Source organism: Equus asinus, chromosome 4, assembly GCF_041296235.1.
Source record: "Equus asinus isolate D_3611 breed Donkey chromosome 4, EquAss-T2T_v2, whole genome shotgun sequence".
Taxonomy (NCBI): domain Eukaryota; kingdom Metazoa; phylum Chordata; class Mammalia; order Perissodactyla; family Equidae; genus Equus; species Equus asinus.
Window position 1 is genome coordinate 137,640,444 of NC_091793.1, and position 22,841 is coordinate 137,663,284.

General features: G+C 39.2%; 1 protein-coding gene across 8 annotated transcripts in view; it reads right to left on the reverse strand.

The window, feature by feature from the left end:
• Positions 1 to 22,841, reverse strand: part of ICA1L (islet cell autoantigen 1 like) — a 63,120-nt gene that overhangs the window by 27,987 nt on the left and 12,292 nt on the right. For 7 of the 8 annotated variants that reach the window (XM_014830149.3, XM_014830150.3, XM_044768422.2 and 4 more), the window contains 7 exons: positions 14,156 to 14,324; positions 11,557 to 11,629; positions 8,067 to 8,190; positions 6,440 to 6,638; positions 4,024 to 4,149; positions 2,276 to 2,374; positions 899 to 981 (listed from right to left, as the gene is read on the reverse strand). In XM_014830149.3, coding sequence (XP_014685635.2) covers positions 899 to 981; positions 2,276 to 2,374; positions 4,024 to 4,149; positions 6,440 to 6,638; positions 8,067 to 8,190; positions 11,557 to 11,629; positions 14,156 to 14,324 — 873 coding nt within the window. Of the gene's footprint in view, positions 1 to 898; positions 982 to 2,275; positions 2,375 to 4,023; positions 4,150 to 6,439; positions 6,639 to 8,066; positions 8,191 to 9,483; positions 9,746 to 11,556; positions 11,630 to 14,155; positions 14,325 to 22,841 lie in introns of those variants that run through there. The other variant, XM_070508417.1, reaches the window with a different exon arrangement.

Consider the following 22,841-nt stretch of genomic DNA (forward strand, 5'->3'; position numbering starts at 1 on the left):
TGACAATATACATATATGGTTTTTTAAACAACTTGGCTGGAAGGTGAAGGTGCTTTGGAAGCTGTTAGCAAACTCAAAGGGTAGCTCTCATAACGCTGAAGATGATTTTGAATAAAACTTTCATGAAATATGATAATGGAAAAAATTTACTAAATTAACATATTTAACATAACATATAATTTTAAATGTCAATGTGTAACTAAATTAATAAGTTTAATTTATAACTATACATTTGATTAATCTACATTCTAAAACATTTATATATTCAAGTTAGCCAGAAAGAATGTCTGGATTTCCCAATAGAGGAAAGGGGGAGATGCTTATATTTCGGATCACCGTCCACTCAACAGCATCTGGTTTGTCACTGTTTGGGCCTTATCTCTGGGTTCATTATTATAGTCGGTGCAATCTGGTTAAGACGAGAAGTGGCAGCTCAGAACGGAAAACAAAGGTGAGATGTGATAAAGGGAAACGGGCAGCGTGAGGCGGTGCAGGGCAGGAGGCCGCTGTCGGGGAACCAGGCCCACTCCCGCCTGTGCTGTTCTGGAGACAGACTTTCAGCAGTTTCTCTCTCACAGCTGCTGCACCTGCACCTGTCCCTTCCTGTTTCAAGCCGCCCTTCCGGGATCGCCAGGTAGAAGCTCTTAACACAGGCTCAGCCCACCAAACTACAGAATTTGGACTGATCACCCCAACTGTTCTGTACTCCTATCATCGACTTTGCCTCCCACGTTAAAAATGGGGAGAAAAAAAGGTTCAAAACAAATGTTTAATGTTAATTGGAAAAATGACATAGAAATAGGTATCCAGTAAGCCAGAGAAGAAACAACTGTTTCCAGATACATCACACAGTGCATCCAGGACTCCATAGCACGGTATACAACCTCCACCTGCTTACTTATCGAGGGTTTCAGGGAGAGAGTTGCTTTCTATCTGTCCTTTGTGGTCTTCAGTAGGCTTGCTTGAAGTGTCTTGCAGTTGCTAAGGATAAGAAATTCAACATTAGGGAGATGGAAAGAATCCGTTTCTCTCTTTGTGAAACAAAACGAGAATAAAAATTCTAAAAAACAACATAAAATAGAATAGTTCTGAAGTAGAGAGTGAGAGATATGGGAATGTCTGCTAACGTAGTTTGAACGGAGCCGGTGTCCTTGTTTACCCTGACGCCTGTGTGTGCTTGTGACTTAGGCTGGCCACCAGCTTTACAACTTTGTCATATGCCAAAGAAGACTTACACTGTGTTGCTGGCCTCTATTGCAATGCCCTAAATCCAGCTAAAGATTTTCAACTTAAATTCTGAGCAGAAATTGGATATTAAATTTGCCTAAATACACAGTATGCTATCCAGTGAAGCACTCATATAGAAAAAGTAAAAAACAAGACAAAACAAAACACACACACAACAAAAAACCCAAAAGCCTAATTCAAGAGTATCTATTAGAACAAAAGACGTTGTGTCAAAACATGACTGAAAGATCCATACCAGGCCCCAGGAATATGCAACTGCAAGATGTGAACCCATCACAGACACCACATCTGCCCTGAGCAAACCACCACCGACATTTTCAAGCTCTACCGCAAATAAGGCAGAATGGTAAGTTCAGAGGTGCTGAACCCCAGCCTGCTGGAACTGAAGAGATGAGCACCACGCTGCAGCTCTGCTGGACCCGCTTGTGCAAAGAAGGTTGACAGAAGACTTACAAATGTTAACAGCGTTATAATCACAGCCCGAGAGAACCTGGACCACGTAGGCGTCACAGAAAGAGCTAGTCTAACACAGTCGTCTCTTCAGCTGCAATCACACACACATAATGACCCAACTGGCAGAATTTTTGCATCGTGAATCACAGCGATGACATGAGTGTAAAAGTAAAGCAAGGAAATTTTTCTTTAACTTCTAAAATTATCAGGTAGGTGATCTGGTCATTTTTACATAAACACAGGACACTTTCCACCACTTGTTCCTCGTAAGTTTTCCTTTCCATAAACCTTTTCTTATCTCTTTTGCATTTCACTTTTCTTTTCACTTTCTCCTTCTTTTATCCCCCCGACCCTACTAGTATCGTGAGCCGGCCGGTAGGTTCCCATGTATTTGTTCAGTGTTGCTGGTAGCACTTGGAATGCGCGAATTGCAGAAAAACAGCTGGCCGAAGGAGTGTAGAAAAATGTTTCCCAATGTTTTGTAAATTTTAAATTAGGCTTAGCAAAAATAGTTTCAATGTTATTATCCAAATAAAGCATAATAATCTAACACAAGATAATGGAAAAAATGTACCTTGAGAGCTACAAAATCATATGGATGAAAGCCAGTACAGGCCCCATGGATTTGGAACATCGTTCGAGCTGTTTTCTCCCAGAATCCAAGCAGTGTCCTCTGCAGAAAAAGAAAAGGTGGCACTGCCGTTCTTGTTCGAATCCAGGGCGTTTTTTGGAGCTATGTTTCCTTCCCAGTGTGGTAGATAAAACATAGCTGAATAAGAAGAAGCAGGAACTAAAACCAGTTTCCAAGTTTGGGGAACTGGAAAGCACTGTAAATAGAAATTCTCATAAGAATTGGCATGAGCGTCTGCATGTCTGTGCGCCTGTCTGTACACAGCACTGGGATGCACACTGGAGCCAGCTGGAGGGAAACTGCAGCCAAGAGGACAAAACTGCAGGATTAGAACACCTTCCAAAAGGGAAATGGTAAAAGCACAAAAATACCATATTTGTTTTAGGGGTATTTCTGTAAATCTTTATGTTGGTAAGCATATACAAACCTCATGTAGTTGGAGAAAAATAATATGAACCACTAAATTCGGTCTTTCATTTAAGGTTCAAGAAAGACTTGCCCGGGGGCAAGTGGCTGAGTGGTCAGGTTCATATGCTCCGCTGGGGCAGCCTGGGGTTTCGCTGGTTTGGATCCTGGGCGCGGACATGGCAGCGCTCATCAAGCCACGCTGAGGCAGGGTCCCACATGATACAACTGGAAGGACCCACAACTAAAAATACACAACTATGTACTGGGGGGCTTTGGGGAGAAAAAGGAAAAGTAAAATCTATTAAAAAAAAAAAAAAAGAAAAAGAAAGACTTGCCCAAAAAATGTGTTCTCAGGCTAACTCGAGTAATGGGACATTTCCTTGCTGCTGGAAGGTTCCTATTCACAGCAAGGGGACGAGTGCAGAGAACAAGGGGGACTGAACTAACAGCTCCCGGGGCTCAGGAAGGATGCCACAGAGACTGTCACGTACTCCTATTTTCAGGGGCGCGCGTTCTGGATTCCCGAATTCCACAGCACTGCACTAAATGAGGTGGATTCCCTGAAAGCAGCAGGGAACGTCCATTCCCGTTAGTTTGCTATTCTTTTCTTACTAAAGACAGTGTATTTTCCTATTTTGCCAAATACAAATACCTGTTAAAATCAGTAACTGCCAGTTATTCATTCTAACGCGTTCATTGCATGCTACCATGTGTGATTTGGGGTCATCTAAGCACAAGTGAGACTTCTGAGGTTACAGTGGTGTAGGATGGCAACGTGGCAGAGTGAAAACAACATGTGACCTAGAACTTAGGTTTTTAAGCCAAACATTGCCATTTACCTTAATTCTCATAGGTTTCACTTTCCTCATTCATAAAACAACAGAAAACTTTTAAACTTTCTGGGCTACAGCATGTTTGATTCAAATGAAATTGGAGGCAGAAGTTCAAAGTGGGGTAGCTCTGGGTGAGCCAGGTCCAACCGGCCTTAAATCCTGCCTCCTCAACAGCCCCCTCCTCACCCAGATGCTCCCTAAGTGCCCCCCTCTCTCTCCTAGGACCCCAAGGAGAGTAACATGAAGCTACAGGAGTAGGCAATCCCTACGGTCTTTTTCACTCTAGAATTCTATGACTCTCTGGCCTCCATAACCTCAGTAAGTCAATTTTAGCAAAGTCAAAGGAATCCGATCAACTATGCAATTTCTTACACCTTTTAGACAACTTTTAAAAAGGAATCTCACCACTCATCTTTACTGCAAGGACATGCTGACGATGGGGGTGGGTACCTGGTAGGTCGTGAGCGCATGAGACAACATGTTGCAGCGACTCGCTCCAAGTAAATCCACTTTCTGACAAACATCCATCTTTAACTTTTCGAAAGAAGTTTTGCTATTTCTCACTTGGATCTGTACCTGCAACCATAAAAATGTTAATGATTATTACTGATAACACAGATATAAACATATTACACAGGTTCATGATACATATTCTCAGACACATGAAATTGTAGTAAAGGACATGAACCCTCTTTCCCTGCATTATTATTTCATGATTAATGGTAAAGATTTTGGCTATTTTCAGTAATTGTAGGCGATTCTTTCTAGTAGATATCTTTATGCTAAGAAAGTTATGTGATGATAGATGGAAGTACATAGTTACGAAGAAAAAACCACAGATTCCAAATAATAAAAAAATCTAAAACTACTGATGGATAATATTTTATCTATGAGTAGAAGAATAAACAAAAAGGGGAGATAGTTAAAGTGTTGAGAAGCACTAAGAATAGTTCTGAATCATGGAGATATATATAAACACAGGTCTGTTATATTTCTTATACATAAGGTGAGTTATATGTCACCAAGCCATGTGAATACTCAACTTTTAAATATACTAATTCATTTATTCAATGAGTACTTATAACGTATCTATTATGTGCCAGGCACTGTTCTAGGCACTGGGATATTGTGGTGAACAGAACGATGTTCTTCCCCATCTCCCCTGAGTGGGGGGGGGGGACAGGAGTGGGGAGGCAGCAGGAAAAAGAAGTAAACAAATACATAAGATAATCTCACGTTGCAACGAGAATGTGTAAATGAACAGAAATGGGTGACTGTCTTTATAAGATGATCAGGGACGCCCGGGGTGAGCTCAGGCATGACATTTGAACTGGGACAGAAAGACGATGGGTGGGCCATGCTAAGACCCTGAGGGGAGCATTCCAGGCCCTGGGAAAAGCAAGGACAAAAGTCCTGGGCGTAGGAGGTATGCGGAGAGCTCATCACGCTTGCAGAAGAGGCAGGGCCAGGGCAGAGCGCACTCCTCCCTGGATCATGGACAGTAAGTGCGAGATGCGGCTGCCGAGGGGCCGGGGTCAGACCCTGCAGGGCTATTGGGTCAGATAAGAGGTTTGGATTGTATTCTTTTTTTAAAAAGCTGAGGTAATATTCACATAACATACACCAAACCATTTTAAACTGTACAATTCAGTGATGTCAGTGCATTCACAGTGTTGTGCAACCACGCCCTTAGATCATCTTCTAATTGTCAAGGACTCTAAAGGGGACGGAACAATAGGTCGCTGTGGCCTGAGGCCATGTGTCCACCTCGTTCCCAGGTCTATCGGGAGTAATCAGTGAGGCAAGCCACTTACAACAGCTGGTACAGAGTAAAGGCTCCATCAACATTAAATACGACTTTTATGACAGGTACTCTAAATATGAAATGAATGAGTGACGGAATTTCATTATTCATATACGGTAAATTTAGGGGATGTTATTTATAATAAGAAGTTTATTTAGCAAAAACGTATGTCCATACATAGACAGTTGCTTTAAAAGTTTGTGGTCAAACTATGTATTGTGGCAGAATGAAAAACTTGATAACCTTCATTTTTTCTTATAAATAATGATGATTTTACATGAATTTTTACTTAAATTATATGTTTTCCTCACTAGGAATCTATTTCCCTCCTGTAAACAAATCACAAAAGTCCAGGGAAGCAACATTTAAAGAGTAGTTAAACCTATTATGAGAGGGAAAAAAAATAATAGAAAAGGTTGATGGGGTGGGGTGAGGACACCACTCAAAGAGTGAAAAATAAAGTGGGGGCCAGCCCCTCGGCCTGATGGTTGATTCAGCATGCTCCACTTCAGCAGCCCAGGGTTGGTTCCCAGGTGTGGACCTACACCACTCGTCACTGGCCATGCTGTGGCGGCAACCCACATACAAAACAGAGGAAGACTGGCACAGATGTTATCTCAGGGCGAATCTTTCTCAAGCAAAAAGAGGAAGATTGGCAATGCACATTAGCTCAGGGTGAATCTTCCTCAGAAAAAAAAAAAAAAAGTGTGTATGGGCCAGCCCCAGTGGCCCAGTGGTTAAGTTCAGCGCACTCTGCTTTGGTGGCCCAGGTTTGGTTCCCAAGCACAGACCTACACCACTGGTCAGTGGCCATGCTGGTGGCAGCTCACATATGAAAAGAAGAAGATTGGCAACAGATGTTAGCTCAGGACAAATCTTCCTTGGCAAAAAAAAAGTGTGAGGGCCTTTTGTAGTTCAACCAAAGATTTCCAAGTAACCAAGAATTTATAAAAGAACATGTTTTTCAAAAACAGTGTGACATTTTATGATCTTGATTAAACTGTTTTGTAGAAGTTTAATAGGTTTATGTATCAAGAAAAGGAAAAGAATACATTTTCATACTTTTCTGAACTTTTCCAGCTGTTTTAAGGTGTCTGGGTCCAGTTCTTGGGATACATCTTTCATCCACAGCAGAGCCCCCCTGTATTCTGTGCGTGCCTGTTCCATCCGATGAATTGTCATCAAGGTATCAGATACCGCCCTTTGACTGAACGTTGCTACTTCTTGCTTAAGACGAGACAGGGGAGTACACAGGGCCAATCTAATGCAAGAATCAGAGGGAGGTACATCCCATAAGCAAAACGAAACAAAAACATAGGTTTAAAACAATGACAAACCATATTTTCTATCAAGATGAGTCTATAAATAGGAAATTATTAAGATGCCTAAGGAGCTTTAGAAAGCAAGTCAGCATCATACAGCCAACTTTGAATTGTTAATAAAGATATGTCTATATCTCTCCCTTTCTTATTTTGGGAGATATATCATTTTTGCAACATTTTGGATGTTAACCCATGCATAAATAACCTGCCAAGTAAATCTGCCATTTGGAAAAGAGTTCCATGGGTAAAAGAGGTTCTCTATTCATAAAGCAGAGTCCTATAAATAGAAATCCCTTCATTTGACAAATTTAGGAGAAACCTGGCTATAGAAAAGCAGATAAAATACTAGAAGAACTAATGAGAATTGTGTTCTTAGCAGCTGAGGATGAGGACGAAAAAACAAGGACTTAAGAAACACAAGTCAAACCCTGCTCCTCTGGTCTGCTTTTGACTTAGTGGCACTGGAGGGCCTTGCATTGTCTCTCTGTCACTCCCTTGAAAAAGGACTTCCGCACTGACGTGCTGCATAAGAACAAAGCCATTTTGGGGGCCAGCCCCGTGGCACAGCCATTAAGTGCTCACGTTCCTCTTTGGCGGCCCCAGGGTTCGCTGGTTTGGATCCCGGGTGCAGATATGGCACCGCTTGGCAAGGCATGCTGTGGTAGGCGTCCCACATAGAAAGTAGAGGAAGATGGGCACAGATGTTAGCTCAGGGCCAGTCTTCCTCAGCGAAAAGAGGAGGATTGGCAGCAGATGTTAGCTCAGGGCAATTCTTCCTCAAAAGAAAAAAAAAAGAATTAAGCCACTTAAGTCTTACATCGTCCTTATGGGGCTGATAGGGCCTGCTTTTATCTTTCTTCTGAAAAATGCAAAGATTTTTGGCTGTATTTAGTAACTGCAGGAGATTCTTTGCAACAGGTATCTTTATGCTAAAAAATTATAAAATGATGAATACAAAGTATATAATTAAGAAGAAAAAGTTCCCTCTGCTTAAAAAGAAAAAATGTTCCAATGTACTCATAGATAGTATAGTATCAAAAAAAGTGAAAGCAAAAAATAAAACTATACATATTTAAATTTTAGCCATTCTGTGCCTCCGTTACATTAGACCACTTAAGAAATTTAAATACAGGCCTAAAGTCTATTTCTAGGAATTAAGCAACTAAGAATGTCAATTTTTAAGTAATTATTTTAAATACAAAATAAATAAGAATTAGGCCTCAAATCAATTATATACTGCAATATATTTCTCTTTTAACCTTCTACTGGAATGATCAGTAACCTTTACAAATACGCAAATTTAGGTACATACGTCAAAACTGTCATATTGACTACAGATTTAAGGATGATGCAAAATCATGGTAAACCTTTGCTGGGCTGAAGAACAGAGTGCCTTGCCAGTGGCATCCATCATTTTGCCAGCTTGCGTTGTATCCCGTTCTGCTTGAAACTTTAAAAAGAGCCCTAGTTCGTTTTCTTCCTCTGATATAACTAGGAAAAAAATTACAGTACAGTTAACTGTTTCATCATTTGTTTAAAATACACACAAGTAAAATTCTCACAGCAATAATTCTCTATACTTAAAATTACTTGCGGGGGGGGGGGAAGAAGAAGAAAGACTTCTTTTAGAAATGTAAATTCTTGGGCTTTGGGTTTTGACGCAGCAAATCCATGGAACTCACTTTGGGAAAAATTGATCTTCAGTGAAAAAAAAAAATCCAAAACAACAAAATAAAACAAACCCACAAATGATGCATTTTCAAATGTGCAGAGACGCATTTTAGGACCATTGCCTTTTGTAAAATATTCGTTTCCTATTTAAATGTAACTTACTCTCGACTCCCATCCTGGCTTCAGTTTCCTATGCTCAATATCTCAGACTCACAGTTGGCTACAATTTTGCTCCTGAAACCCTAAAAGTTGTCATGTAAATGCTACTCAAAGTGTGGCCCACTGACACACGCCAGTCCAGAACCATTTGTTACCAGCCTGTGACAAGTACCAAAACTAAGAAACTGTTCAGAAACTTTCACCACGTTGACTATTTTAGATCTGTGGAGTCTAATTACAAAAAAAAGTGCGCTTATATTTTGCATATCTTCTTTAACTTTTCTAAAAATTCATTTTTACTGTATTTTACAAAAGTGTCAGTTTACAAGAGATTGAAAGTAAAACACGAAACAAAAAAGTGGAACTTCACCACAGTTTTAGAAGCACGGCTGTAGCATAAGATGACCATCACCACAATAAGACCAACGGAGGGAACCCACAAAGTGTTCAAACTCTAAGGTTAAAGTGAAAAAAACGACAAATGCCATGCCATTTCACCCTAGTTTGCTGATGGAAAAACTGAAGTTACAAACTGAAAGAGAGGCCCGGGGTGCCTCTGGGGCAGCAACAGAACTCAGGCCTCTGACTTGCTCTCTCCCCACTCCCCCTGCTCCTCCCTGTTGAGGCTGCAAGGGGGCCCATAGGAGAGCGCGATGGTGTCAAGGAGGAGGGTGTCTGCACATCCCGGAGTATTATCTTTAATAAAACCATGTGCTCTTTTATGAACAATTAACCTGATCCAGAGAGGACTGGATTTGGGGATTGTTGTTAATTTAATATTCTGATTACTTGAGAGACGTACACATTACACATTTCCTTTGAGTCAGGACTTCATAAAATATACCTCAAAGAAAACTACTAGAAAGAACATTAATTTGTATACGACACTCTCTGAGAACTTGGATTACTTCATTATCAAGTTTTAACTGAACAGGAATCATCACTGAGCCTCACCCTTATCAGTGCAGAAAGGGTAGGAGATGAAGCTGAATTTGTGCTGATTCTGTGTTGAAACCCACTGCCAAAAACTGGAGCCGCTCCCACTCCTCTGTGTCCTTACCCAGTCAAGAGTTCCCATAGGGTTTACAGTGCTGGACTCGTCTCCTGTAGCTGTCTGATGTTAGTCTCAACAGAAGATGCATTGCTAGAATAGTCTTCAAGAAGTCACATATTTATAACAATCCAGAAGATAAAGTATGCAATGAAATCTTTACACGCACATCTCTCCCTTATCCTGAAATGCTCCACCGGTGGGCTAAAAGAGCTAGGGATTTTTCAGGACAAAATGCAAGACATACAAACCTGCCAGTGTTTCTTCACATTTCTAGCACAGGACTCCCTTGGTCCAATGACTGTGATGGCTTTTTACTGCCTGGTGAAATATTTAAGGTCCTTAGAAATCTGACCTCAACCTTCCTTTGTTTCCTGACTGCAGATATCCAACTTCTATAAACCCTTTAAGTTTTACCTCAACTCTCAACTATGGAGTGCCTTTACCAATGACTCTAATCCACAGTTATTTTTCACTCCGAGAGAATTCAGAGTTCTACCTGTATCACTCTTCTGAACTAAATACATACTCTTCTGTATCTCTTATTTTGTTGCAAAAAGTTGTTTCTCCAGCTATTTCCTTGGGAAAAGCACATAGTGTTAAATATGGCAGGCACTCAAAAAATTATCATGCTCTACTGGATTTCTTGCTTTATTGGGACAATATATGAGCTTTGATTATAAAGTTTTGAGATTAATTTACATAGCTACACAAGAAAATCATTCATTGAGCAAGTACAGATTATATACTAGACATTGTTTCTAGGCTTTGAGGATGCAGAAATAAAACAGAAAATTCCTGTCCTTAAGGAGAGCATATTCTAGTGGTGGTAAGAAAAACAATAGATAAAATATATAGAATGTTGAATATTGTTATGTGCTACTGTTAAGTAGATAGAGAATTATGAGAAAGAGGGATGTTTCATTTTAGATATAGGGGTCAGGGAAGGTCTCACTCAAAGATGACATTTGACCAAATACCTAAAGGCAGTTAGGGAACATACTATGCAGATATGCCTACTGTGATGGAGATCAATATGGCTGAAGAGGAGAGAGTTTTAGCAGAGGAGATGAGAGGTAACCAGGATCAGAGAGGTGGCCACATCCAGGAAACCATTGTAGTTAAAGGAGAAGAGATCCAAAGATTGACTTCCAAACTGAAGAGGTCAAGAAGAGAGGAGAATCCAGCAAAGGCAGGATAATGAGAAGAAATGACCAGTAGGAGGAAATCCAGGGAAGTGTGGTGCCTGGAAGCCAAGTAAAGAGAGTGTATCAAGGATGAGACAATAATCAACTATGCTAAATAATGTGATAAGTCAAATAAGACAAGGACTGAGAAATGATCATTGGACTTAGCTCTTTGTGACTATGACAAGAACAAATTTGGTGGAGTGGTGGGGAAGAAAACTTGACTGGAGTACAAGAGAAAGTAGAAGGAAAGGAATGGAGACTGTGCATACAGACAATCACAGTTGGCCCTATCCATGAGTCAACTTTAATCCACAGCTGGTTGAACCCATGGATGCGGAACCTGTGGATACAAAAGGCAGACTGTAGGAATTTGAGTACCCGTGGGTTTTCTTATCTGTGGGAGGTCCCGGAACAAATCCCTGCGGATACCCAGGGATGAGTGCATGTCAAAATTTTCTGTGAAAGGAGCAGAGGAAGGGGATGATAATTGCAAGGGCAAGAGGAGGTCAAGAGAGAGAGTTTTTAAGTGATGGAGGCAAATCCACCTAAGACACTGGGCAGGAAAAGTGAACTCAGCAAAATGAATCTGCTTCAAGATTTGATGATTTTAGGACTCTGGGGGCTTTGAGACTAGGTCACTGTTAAATGTTCACATTTTGTCATAAGAAACTATTCACAAAAAAGTTCAAAAACTAATATTTTTACATTAAAGGTCTCATTTTCAAAAACGCAAATGAATATTTATTTTAAATGGAAATCATCAGATAGACATCTAGGATTTCATACCATTGAGTCTTAGCTGATATTTCTCAACTATCTTCAGAAGTTCAGTGCATGTCTCTTGAATGGAGTGAAAAACCTTTGAAATATAAATTTTGTTAGGACAATTTAAAGAACTGTAAACAAATAAAAGTATCTGTTATAAGCACTTCAAAAGCAGAACATTTTCTTATGACGATTGTGTCTCTTTTCCTTGACTGTGATGTACCTCAGTTTTGGTTTTATTTCTGATGTAGAAAGCACATATTGATTTCCCCTATGAGGGCTGGAAAAAATTGTGGTAAATACATGGGAGCTAATAAAAACTTATACCTGTGGAGTTTGTCCTCCCTTCAGCTCCAAACTATCTAAACAGCAAAAAGACAAACCCAACATAAACTGCATCAAACATTGTCAACCATAGATGACAAGAGTACAGATAACCCTAGAAAGTGCTGCCTCTGAGTCTGGCTTTGCTCCAACATTGGTCTAAGCAAAACAGGCCAGTGAATTTACCATAAACGTTAAATAATGTATTACAACATCAAAAAGAAATTACTTTTGGGATTATTTTTGTTTAGAATTTCCCATGAATATCAATCCCCTCATTACTACTGTTGCTAATAGGTAACAGAAAAACATAATATGCAGTAGACTCCATTTCGAAGTGAGTGCATGAAAATTTGAGACTAGGACACATTATACGCATGAGGTAACTCTTCTCCCTACAAATTTAGGTTTTCGCAGAGAAACAAGCCGGCATCGGTTTTAGGGTGCAGCCTTTTTCTCACAAAGTCCTACGCTGAAGAACTGTTCTGAGACTTTAGTTCAAAAAGACCTTGGCCCTGTGGTGTAATATCAGGCCCTAACCCTCTGATTACCAAATAAATTTCCAGTATCACCATTAAGCCTGAGTACTCTGTCTGAAGCAGTTTTGCGATTATTTTCATGTTTGATCAGACCTAAGGAAGAGTGATAACAGGTGCTAAAATCTAAACGGAGGGGCAACCATTAATTTTCTATATATTTTAGGTATGTTTGAGTTGGATTTGGTATACGGATTTGGCAATTTAAAAGCCGTTTTAAATACATATGGAAGAAGACTAGAAAAGAATGCAAAAACTATTGTTCTACTAAGATGAAGTGATTACGGTTGATTTTTTCCCCATGGGTCCTTGAAAGATTTATATACTATTGTTTTTTAATTTTACAATGAAAATACCTTTTTAAGTGAGGTATAATTTGACAAATAAAATTGTAATATATTTAAAGTGTAAAAGGTGATGATTTGATATAAGTATACATACAATAAAAATATTTTTCTTTCTTTTTTTTTCTCTTTTGCTGAGGAAGATTCACCCAGAGCTAACATGTATTATCAATCTTCCTCTTTTTGTGTGTGAGCTGCTGCCTCAGCACGGCCACCGACAGACGAGCGGAGGGTCTGTGCCCAGGAACAGAACCTGGCCACCAAAGCAAGAGCGTGCTAAACTTAACCACTAGGCCACTAGGGCTGGCCTCATTCTTAAAAAAATAGTACAAATGTGAGAGATAGTTCTTGGTTAATTCCAAATATTTGTCTAATGGACAACAATGACACTGAATATAAACTATGTCACCCATAGATTACCTAACGATGTAAAACAATACAAAAAAATCTCTTTTGTGGGAATATATGCAGAAACAATGAAGAGTTCTCTTAGCATTGAAACATATATTACTTATAATAAAGTCCCTTCATTTTTTCCATATTTGTCATTGAATCCAAAGAGGAATGCTTTTCAACACAATAGTAAAAGCTTGTTAATTTGTTATCTATCTCCATATTTGTCATGGCAATGATGTAAGTTTACGTTTTGTACAATGAAAATACTCAGTAGAGTAGGATCTATCTACTTATACCTACATTTTTAAGAATCCCAACAAATGATTATATTCCAAGCACAACAGAGCCCCTGCCTGGAAATATGTGTAAAAACTATCTTAAATTAGTACATGTATGTGGAGTTAGTAAATCTGCATTTAAAATTCCAGACCTCTTCACTAACATACATAAGATCTTTCCTCTAATTAGCTTAGTTACTTGAAAGTGGAAAAAACTTATAGGTTTAAAGTTGTTTCATGGTAATTATTCCTTTTATTTAAAAAGAAAAACGGAGCCAAAAATGCACGATGAAATACTTCAATCGCTCTACCCCTTAATAACAGAAACAAAAACTCTGACTTATAAATCCTCACTCACTATTTGATTTCAGTTAATCTATTTCAGTGAGGTGTAAGACTTCACACAAAACTAGTACAAAATATGATGACGATATATACTAAGTATATGGTCTCAATTAGGGATATAATTCATTAACATCTAGCTTAAAAACTGTAATACTTGTGCCAGAGAAATTACTTAATTCATGATTTACTTAATTTATAAATACAGTTCTGCCAATGCTCAATTTGTGAGAACTGTGACCTCCTATGCAGAAGATCTGATTGACAGATACAATTAAACCTTCTCTTTCCACATTTGCATTTATCCTGAAAAGTTCTTCGGTGTGGAAGCGTGTCGTAGTCCCCCCTGAGTCCCAGATAATGACCAGTTATGTGCAATACACAGAACCCTCAAATTTACCTCGAGTTTGGCATCCAGTTCGGCATCAGATGCCACCACGTGCTCATCCTCCTTTTTTCCTGTTGCTTTGATAAAGACTTGTTTCGTTTTCCAGTATTTCTTTTGCATTCTGTTGACAACTGACTGGTTATCTTCTGGTCTGGGTTGCCCAAAGGAAGCCATGGAGGGACTACAAGGAACGGACTAAAATTAAATTTCTTTAAAAAATCTTTCCAATAGTAAGTATCTGTTTAGCCAATATCTAATCTAATTGAAAAACTGAAAAAAGATACTAAATAGAATATTAATGTTAACAGTTAAACATGCTAATATTTCTCTGTGTGGTCTAAATTTATATTATAATTACAACTTGCACAAGTAAAAGGCAAAAAGATTCATGGCACTTATACTGATTTCAGTTAAAGTGACACAGGTGATAAAACTGTTATGATTTTGCAATAATGGCTGGAAATAACTCTACTTTGTTTAACAAATCTCTACTTGTAGTCATTTATCCGTTTCTAACTTTTGCTTTTGTAATAATACTGCAAAGTGAACTTGTGCACACATCTTTGCATACTGCTGTCATTTCCTTGGGAAAACGTCCTATAGTTCTAACTGCTATGTCAGCATATTTAATAAATATTTTCAGATATGCAAAGATTCGGATACATACTCTTCTTTAAAAATCACTCAAAGAAATACTTTATATCCAATAAATAAACAAAGACCTTAGGTATAGGGGAGATATGTTATAAAAGAAATAGAGAAGGAAATTGTAACCTGTAAACTTAAAAATTTATGTCTAAGTAATTGTTCTTAACATAGTTAACATGGCTATATAAGGAAACGCAAACGTGAAAAGTATCCCTTAAGGAGATGTAAAAAAAAGAAATAATAATAGTTTAAAAGCCCGAATTATTGCAATAAATGGTGGGAGGTAGGAGCAAAGGGAGGGACTGAAGTCTGTGGCTCCTGCCTCACTTCCAGGGGAGTCAGCAGACACTGCTGCATTCTCAATGTTTGTAAAGAAACAGGTGCACACTTTCATTTTATTTTGAAGTAATTACTAATTAAACAAAAATAGGACATCTAATTTCTAAATTACTAGGGGCAAAACAAGAGCAGGAAGAACTAGCAAAGCCACAGGCGGGCAGGAGCGCAGGAGTGCGGCAGCATGACAAACGGCGTGAACGAAGGGGACAGAGTGAAAATGACGAGCTACTGAGTGTGATAAATGCCAACTTCCTCCTCACTGCAAACCACCCCAAGTCATAAACCACAAAAACCATACCAAGTCTATGTTAGTTGGGATCCACCTAAAACAAAATGACACAGAAGGAATTATGGGTTAGGATATACCAGGTAAATATAGACAAAATGAAAGCAAGGATAGCCTGTTAATCTCAGACAAAGTAGGTTTAAATCAAAACCATTAAATAGAATAAAGATAACACGTAAAGTCCACGGGCGGTCACTCTTCCAGATATCCTCTGGACATCCCCCTCTGGACATCCCCTGCTGGACATCCTCCTCGATTCCCGGGCAGCATAGATCAGTCACCATGTAACTGCAGAACCTCTCATATGCTATGCTGGATAACTTGGCTTAATTTGGGACAGAAAATAGAGAGGGAATTCAATCTTGGGACAAAGGGGGACAGGATTTGATATAAGCATTATACTGTTGACAAATAAAAAGTCAGGGGGGAAAACTGGCACTTTATGTTTCCCCTCCAATTTCTCTCTGCTTTGGTTGCTCTTCACTGCTTCAATGATTTTTTTCCCCTCAGACTGTTATCAACATGAGGGTCATCCAATTGTAGGACAACCTGCTGACCTCTTCTACTAAGTTGACTGCAGGCCCAGGCTCAGTTAAGAGAACAAAATTCTAGGGAGTATCAGAAGATAACATCTCCTCCCCACTTTGACTCTCACGCTGATGTAGCTCAGACAGTGTACTCCTGGCCTCTGTCTACTCCTCCTACCTCCTTCATGGGAGAGAAAGAGCAGCTTATCTGATTGGATGTGAGAGCAGTAAACTTGGTCCTCCCTTCCCTCTCTAGAAGCCTACAGAAAGCACACATGATCTGGCAAGGGGAGGACAGCGGCTGGCGGTAAATCTCAGGAGGGGGCATTTGCACATTTGTGGTTTTCTAACTGAGGGCGCTGCTGAAGCTGCCTGCCAGTGGGGGTGGGTTGAACAGAAGCCAAGTCTTACTGGCTTGAGATATCAGATGACAGACTTCCAGGTTGGAGAACTATCAGAAAGTTAGGAAGGATAATGTGTAAGAGAGGGAGCCAAAGAAGAGGTGATCCCCAAAATCAGTATACCAAGTCCTCCCAAGACCCGTGCTGATCACTAAACTAACCATTAGGTGAGGGAGGGGACCCCAGGGGTCCTGGCAGAAAATCATCAGCTGGAAACTGAAGTAACTAACTAAGGATTTCAGCTGCTACCACTACAGAGGAGACAGAGTCTGGAGTTTGAGTTCAGCCAAGATAACTGCCTTCTAGAATAAAAATTATTCTTTTCAGAGAAGCAGAACAGCATCCCAGAGCCTCTAAAATCCATCGTTTAAAATGCCAAGTATCCAATCAAAAAACACTAGACACGCAAAGACAAAGGAAAACGTGACCCATACTCCGTAAAAAAAAAGCAGCCAATAAAAACAGATTCCCAAGATTTCCCAGATAATGCAATTATGAGACAAGCACTTTAAAGCAGCTGCTATGAACATGTACCAAGACAAAGTAGGGTCTGTACACAATAGGTGAACAGAAAGAAAATGTTGAAAGAAAACAAGGGAAAGTCTCCAGTTGCAAAGTTCAATAACTGCAATTAAACCCTGACTGGATGGGCTTAAGAACAAACAGAAGATGGGAGACATAAGAAGTGAAGGTGAAGATAAATCAATAAAAATCACCTAATCTGAAGAACCGAGAGGGAAAAAGACCCAGAAGGACAGAAGAGGTAGAATGGGACAGAAAAATATTTGAATAAAACATCCCAAATTTTATAAATGACTTTAACTTATAGATCGATAAGTACAAGTAAAATCACAAACAGGCACATCATAGACACACTGCTTAAATCCAAAGATAAACAGAAAATCTATCTTGAAAGCAGAGAAAAAGGGCATATGACATACACGGGAACAAAAGTACAAATGACAGGTAAGATCTCAACAAAAACAACAAAAACCAGACTACAATGGAAGGACATATTTAAGGTGTTGAACAAAAGAAAAAAGAAAGATCAACCCATAATTCTGTATCTATCAAAACTGTCCTTTAAAAATGAAATCAAAATAAAGACATTTTCAGCTAAAGAACTGAGAGAATTCACAGCCAGGGGACTTTTAGAAACGCTGACAAGTTCTTCAGGCTGAAGGGAAATTAAAACAGTAATTTGGATCTAGAGGAAAGAATGAAGATGATCGAAATTGGTAAATGTCAGGGTAAATACAAGATTATTTTTTATTTCTTAATTTCTTTAAAAGGTATAGTTTAACATATGCAGACAACAATAAAATGATAGCTCAGTTATCAATATTCTGCCATTTTTGTATGATTTGTACCTTCGCCTGTTCCCAACCACCTCACTCCATCGTCGTCATCATCATCATCAGGTTCTTTTTGGTAAAATGTACCTACGTTGAAGCATACACTGTTTAGCTGTATGCTTTTGCAAATGGATATTATGGCATAGGGCATCTCCAGCTCCCAAGAAAGTTCCCTGTATTTCTTTCCAGACAATGCCTAGCCTACCAGAAGTAATAAATGTTTTGATTTTTTTCACCTTAGTTTTTCCTTCTCTAGTTAGTTCTTTTTTATTGCTCAATAGTAATCCACTGTATGAATGTAACAGTATGTTTTCATTTTTGACTATAGTAAATAAAGCTACTATGAAGATGCCTATGCAAGTCTTTTCATGGACACATTTTCATTTCTCTTGGATAAAGATCTAGAAATGGATTTTCTCTGTCACAGGATTGGTGCGTCCTTAACAAGAAATTGCCATTTTTACATTCCCATTAGCAGTGTATGACAGTTCTAATTGCTCCATATCCTCACTGACATTTCACTTTGACAGTCTTTTTAGTTTCATCCATTCTAGAGACTGTATAGTGGTATTTCCTCATGGCTTTAATGTGTATTTTTCTGATGACTGATGATGATGAGCACTTCTTCATGTACTCATTGGTCATTTTTATATGTTCCATTGTTTAGTGTTTGTAAGTCTTTTGCCCATTTTTAAATTGGGTTGTTTGTCTTTTTTACTATTGAGTTGTAGAGTTCTGGGGTTTAGATTGGATGGCACTGAATCTAAATATTAAGTTGTGCAGGACTGGCATCTTAATATTGAGTCTTTCAATCCACGAACACAGCATGTATCTCCATTTATTTAGGTATTCTTTCATTTCTCTCAGCAGTGTTCTGGAGTTTTTAATATAGAGGTATTGCACATCTTTTGTTTAATTCATTCCTAAGTATTTTATGTTTATTGACGCTACTATAAATAGCACACCTCCCAGTCTCACCAAAAGCCTTCACATCTGTATATTTTACTACACCAAATTCCACGCTTTTGTTTTATTTCTCAATGTTCTCACCATTACATGAGATATTTGGGTCTCTGAGGGGACCCAATAAATGGCATCACTTTTAGAAAACAAATAATATAAACTGTAGCAGCTGAAAGCCAAAATACCATTTTTTGTTACTAACAATGGCAAAATTTGTGGATATAGTTTAGTGTCAGAGCTAAATGGTCCTCCTAACTGAGCATTAGGACTAAACAAATTTTTCAACTGGTCAGAAGTAATTGGATCATGGCAAGTTTCCTCAGATGGGAAGTGGAAGAAGAAAGCTCACCATTATTTTTTGTTTTTGAATTCACACATTCTTTACTTGCAGCCCGCAAATGAATCACATAATTATCTTTCCTTTTATATGAACATTTCAATTGAGAACAAAACACACAGTGGGTGCAGGCAAAAATTCTGGATGTAACTTTTTTGCAAAACATGATATTTCCAGCCTATATTATGGCATCTGTGTTCACCAACACAAATCATAACTTGGCAGAATGTACTTGAACTCAAGTGCATTCACATAAGCAGATGAAGCTACAAGCATGAACAGGATGCTTTAAAAGCAGGATGTTTGGTGAATGGATGTGTTCAGTGTAATGTTGACATCTACATCCACTTCCACAGTGTCTTATACTGACATTTTAGGGCCCCCAATACAGTGATATCTGAAATAATGTTGATCTAATCAGGGAGTTGAAGGAACATTGCATGGGAAACACTTTCAATTTCTATCAACCTGCAGAAACTGAACTCCCAGAGGCCAGGGCCTACTTCTATACTGACAGCTCAGCACATCCGTCTCAGTCCCACTCACCATTCTGTCTTCTATTTTGTTTCTGGTTCATGTTTATCTTATTATCTAGCCAAGGTATAACATTTTGGGGTTTGTTTTTTTATTTGTGACTACTACGAATTTGGAGCAAACCTTACCATATCATCTTAACTAGAAATCTTTTACTTCTAGTAAAAATTATTTTTTTTCACTTGAACACAGTCACTACATAGAACACTTTATTCATTTACGCACTAGACAATATTTGAATTTTTTAGCTATCTCCCAGATTTGGAGTACAAATCTTAAAACAGATCAATATTATCTTTAGAGGTAGTTTTGTTCTCACTTCTCTTATAACATCTCATTACTGTGACATCACTAAAAAGCAAGCAAATCAGACTGATGGTAATGTGCAAACTGAAGCACTGAAATCCCCTTGAGAAAAACAATCTGTGATTGATGTGATTAAGAAAATGCAGCAGACAAGTTTGCTGTTTAATATTAATATAGTGTTCCTGGTTATTGTGGCTCCCAAGCCATGAATTTTCTTACAAACACAATCAACGTTTCATCAACGAATCAGTGTGTTAATGACTCAACTTTGGGGGGGAAACTGATAGGAAACACTGCAAAATGTCACCAAAGTTTTCTTTGCAGTGGGATAACAGGTGACAGTTTCTGTGGTTTCCAAATTTACTACAATTAACATGTACAACTAGCTTTTATATAACTCATTATTGTGAAAAATACTTAACAAACTCAGTTATAATTTTTAGTTTTCTCTTTTATATTCTATTAACATTTATTATTTTACAGGCACAATTCAGTTCCAGACCACCACAATAAAGCAAATTTTGCAACAAAGCAAGTCACACGAATTTTTTGGTTTCCCAGTGCAATAAAAGTATGTTTATACGTTACTGTAGTCTATTAAGTGTGCAACAGCATTATGTCTAAAAAAAAGTGTATCTACTTTAATTAAAAATGCTTTGTTGCTGGGGGCCGGCCCCGTGGCCGAGTGGTTAAGTTCATGCACTCCACTTCGGCGGCCAAGGGTTTCACTGGTTTGGATCCTGGGCGCGGACATGGCACCGCTCATCAAGCCATGCTGAGGCAGCGTCCCCCATACCACAACTAGAAGGACCCACAACTAAAATATATAACTATGTACTGGGGGATTTGGAGAGAAAAAGCAGAAAAAACAAAAAAGAAGATTGGCAACAGTTGTTAGCTCAGATGCCAATCTTTAAAAAAAAAAGCTTTATTGCTAAAAATCGCTAACCATCATTGTGCCTTCAGCGAGTCATAATCATTTTGCTGGTGGAGGGTCTTGCCTCGATGTTGGTGGCTGCTGACTGATTAGGGTGGTGTTTGCTGAAGGCTGCAGTGGCTGTGGCAATTTCTTAATATAAGACAACAGTGAGTTTGCCATATCAATTGACTCTTCCTTTCACAGACGATTTCTCTGTAGCCTGCGATGCTGTCTGACAGCTTTTTACCCACAGTAGAGCTTCTCTCAAAATTGGGAGTCAGTCCTCTCAAACCCTGCCGCTGCTTTTTCAACTAAGTTTATGCAACATTCTAAATCCTTCGCTGTCATTTCAACAATATTCACAGCATCTTCACCAGGAGTAGATTCCATCTCAAGAAACCACTTTCTTTGCTCACCCATAAGAAGCATGAGATTGCAGCAATTCAGTCACATCTTCAGCCTCCACTTCTAGTTCTTTCCACCACATCTGCACTTACTTCCTCCACTGAAGCCATGAACCCCTCAAAGTCATCCACGAGGGCTGGAATCAGCTTCTTCCAAACTCCTGTTAATGTTGAAATTGTGACCTCTTTCCATGAATTACAAATGCTCTTAATGGCATCTAGAATGGTGAATATTTTCCAGAAGATTTTAATTTACTTTGTCCAGATCCACCAGAGAAATCACTATTTATGGCAGCTATAGGCTTATGAAATGTACTTCCTAAATAATAAGAATTGAAGTTGAAATTACTCCTTGATCCATCCATGCAGAATGGATGCTGTGTTAGCAGGCAGGAAAACATTAGTCTCATTGTACAACTCCATCAGAGCTCCTGGGTGACTAGGTGCATTGTCAATGAGCAGTAATATTTTGAAAGGAATCTTTTTCTCTGAACAATAGGTCTCAACAGTGGGCTTAAACTATTCTGGAAACCATGCTGTAAACAGGTGTGCTGTCATCCAGGCTTTGTAGTTCCATTTGTAGAGCACAGGCAGAGTAGGTTTAGCATGACTCTTAAGGGCCCTAGGATTTTCAGAATGGTAAATGAGCAGTGGCTTCAGCTTAAAGTCACCAGCTGCATTAGCCCTTAATAAGAGAGTCAGCCTGTCCTTTGAAGCTTTGAAGCCAGGCACTGACTTCTCCTCTCTAGCTATGAAAGTCCTGTATGGCATCCTCTTCCAATATAAGGCTGTTTCATCTACACTGAAAATCTCTCGTTTAGTGTAGCCCCTTCATTGTTGATCTCAGCTAGATCTTCTGGATAATGTGCTGCAGCGTCTACGTCAGCACCTGCTGCGTCCTCTTGCACTTTTATGTTATGGACACAGCTTCTTTCCTTAAACCTCATGAACCAGCCTCTGCTGGCTTCAGACTCTTCTTCTGCAGCTTCCTCCCTTCTCTCAGCCTTCAGAGAATGGAGGAGAGTCAGGGCCTTGCTCTGGATTAGGCTTTGGCTTAAGGGAATGTTGTGGCTGGTTTGATCTTCTATCAACATCACTAAAACTTTGTCCATATCAGCAATAAGGCTGTTTACTTATCATTTGTGTGTTCACTGGAGTAGCACTTTTAACTTCCTTCAAGAAGTTTTGCTTTAGGGGCTGGCCTGGTGGCTCAGCAGTTAAGTTTGCATGTTCCACTTTGGTGGCCCGGGGTTTGCCACTTCAGATCCTGGGCACGGACCTACATACCACTTATCAAGCCATGCTGTGCCAGGTGTCCCACATATAAAATAGAGGAAGATGGGCACGGATGTTAGCTCAGGGCCAATCCTCCTCAGGAAAAAAAAAAGAGGAGGATTGGCAGCAGATGTTAGCTTGGAGCTAATCTTCCTCAAAGAAAACTTTTGCTTTTCATTCACAACTTGGCTGACTCCTTGGCACAAGAGGCCTACCCTTCAGCCTATCTCAGCTTTCAACACGCCTTCCTCACTAAGCTTAATTATGTCTAGCTTTTGATTTAAAGTGAGAAACGTGTGACTCTGCCTTTCACTTGAACACTTAGAGGCCACTGTAGCGTTATTTTGGCCTAATTTCAATATTGTTGTGTCTCAGGGAACAGGGAGGCCCGAGGGGAAGGAAAG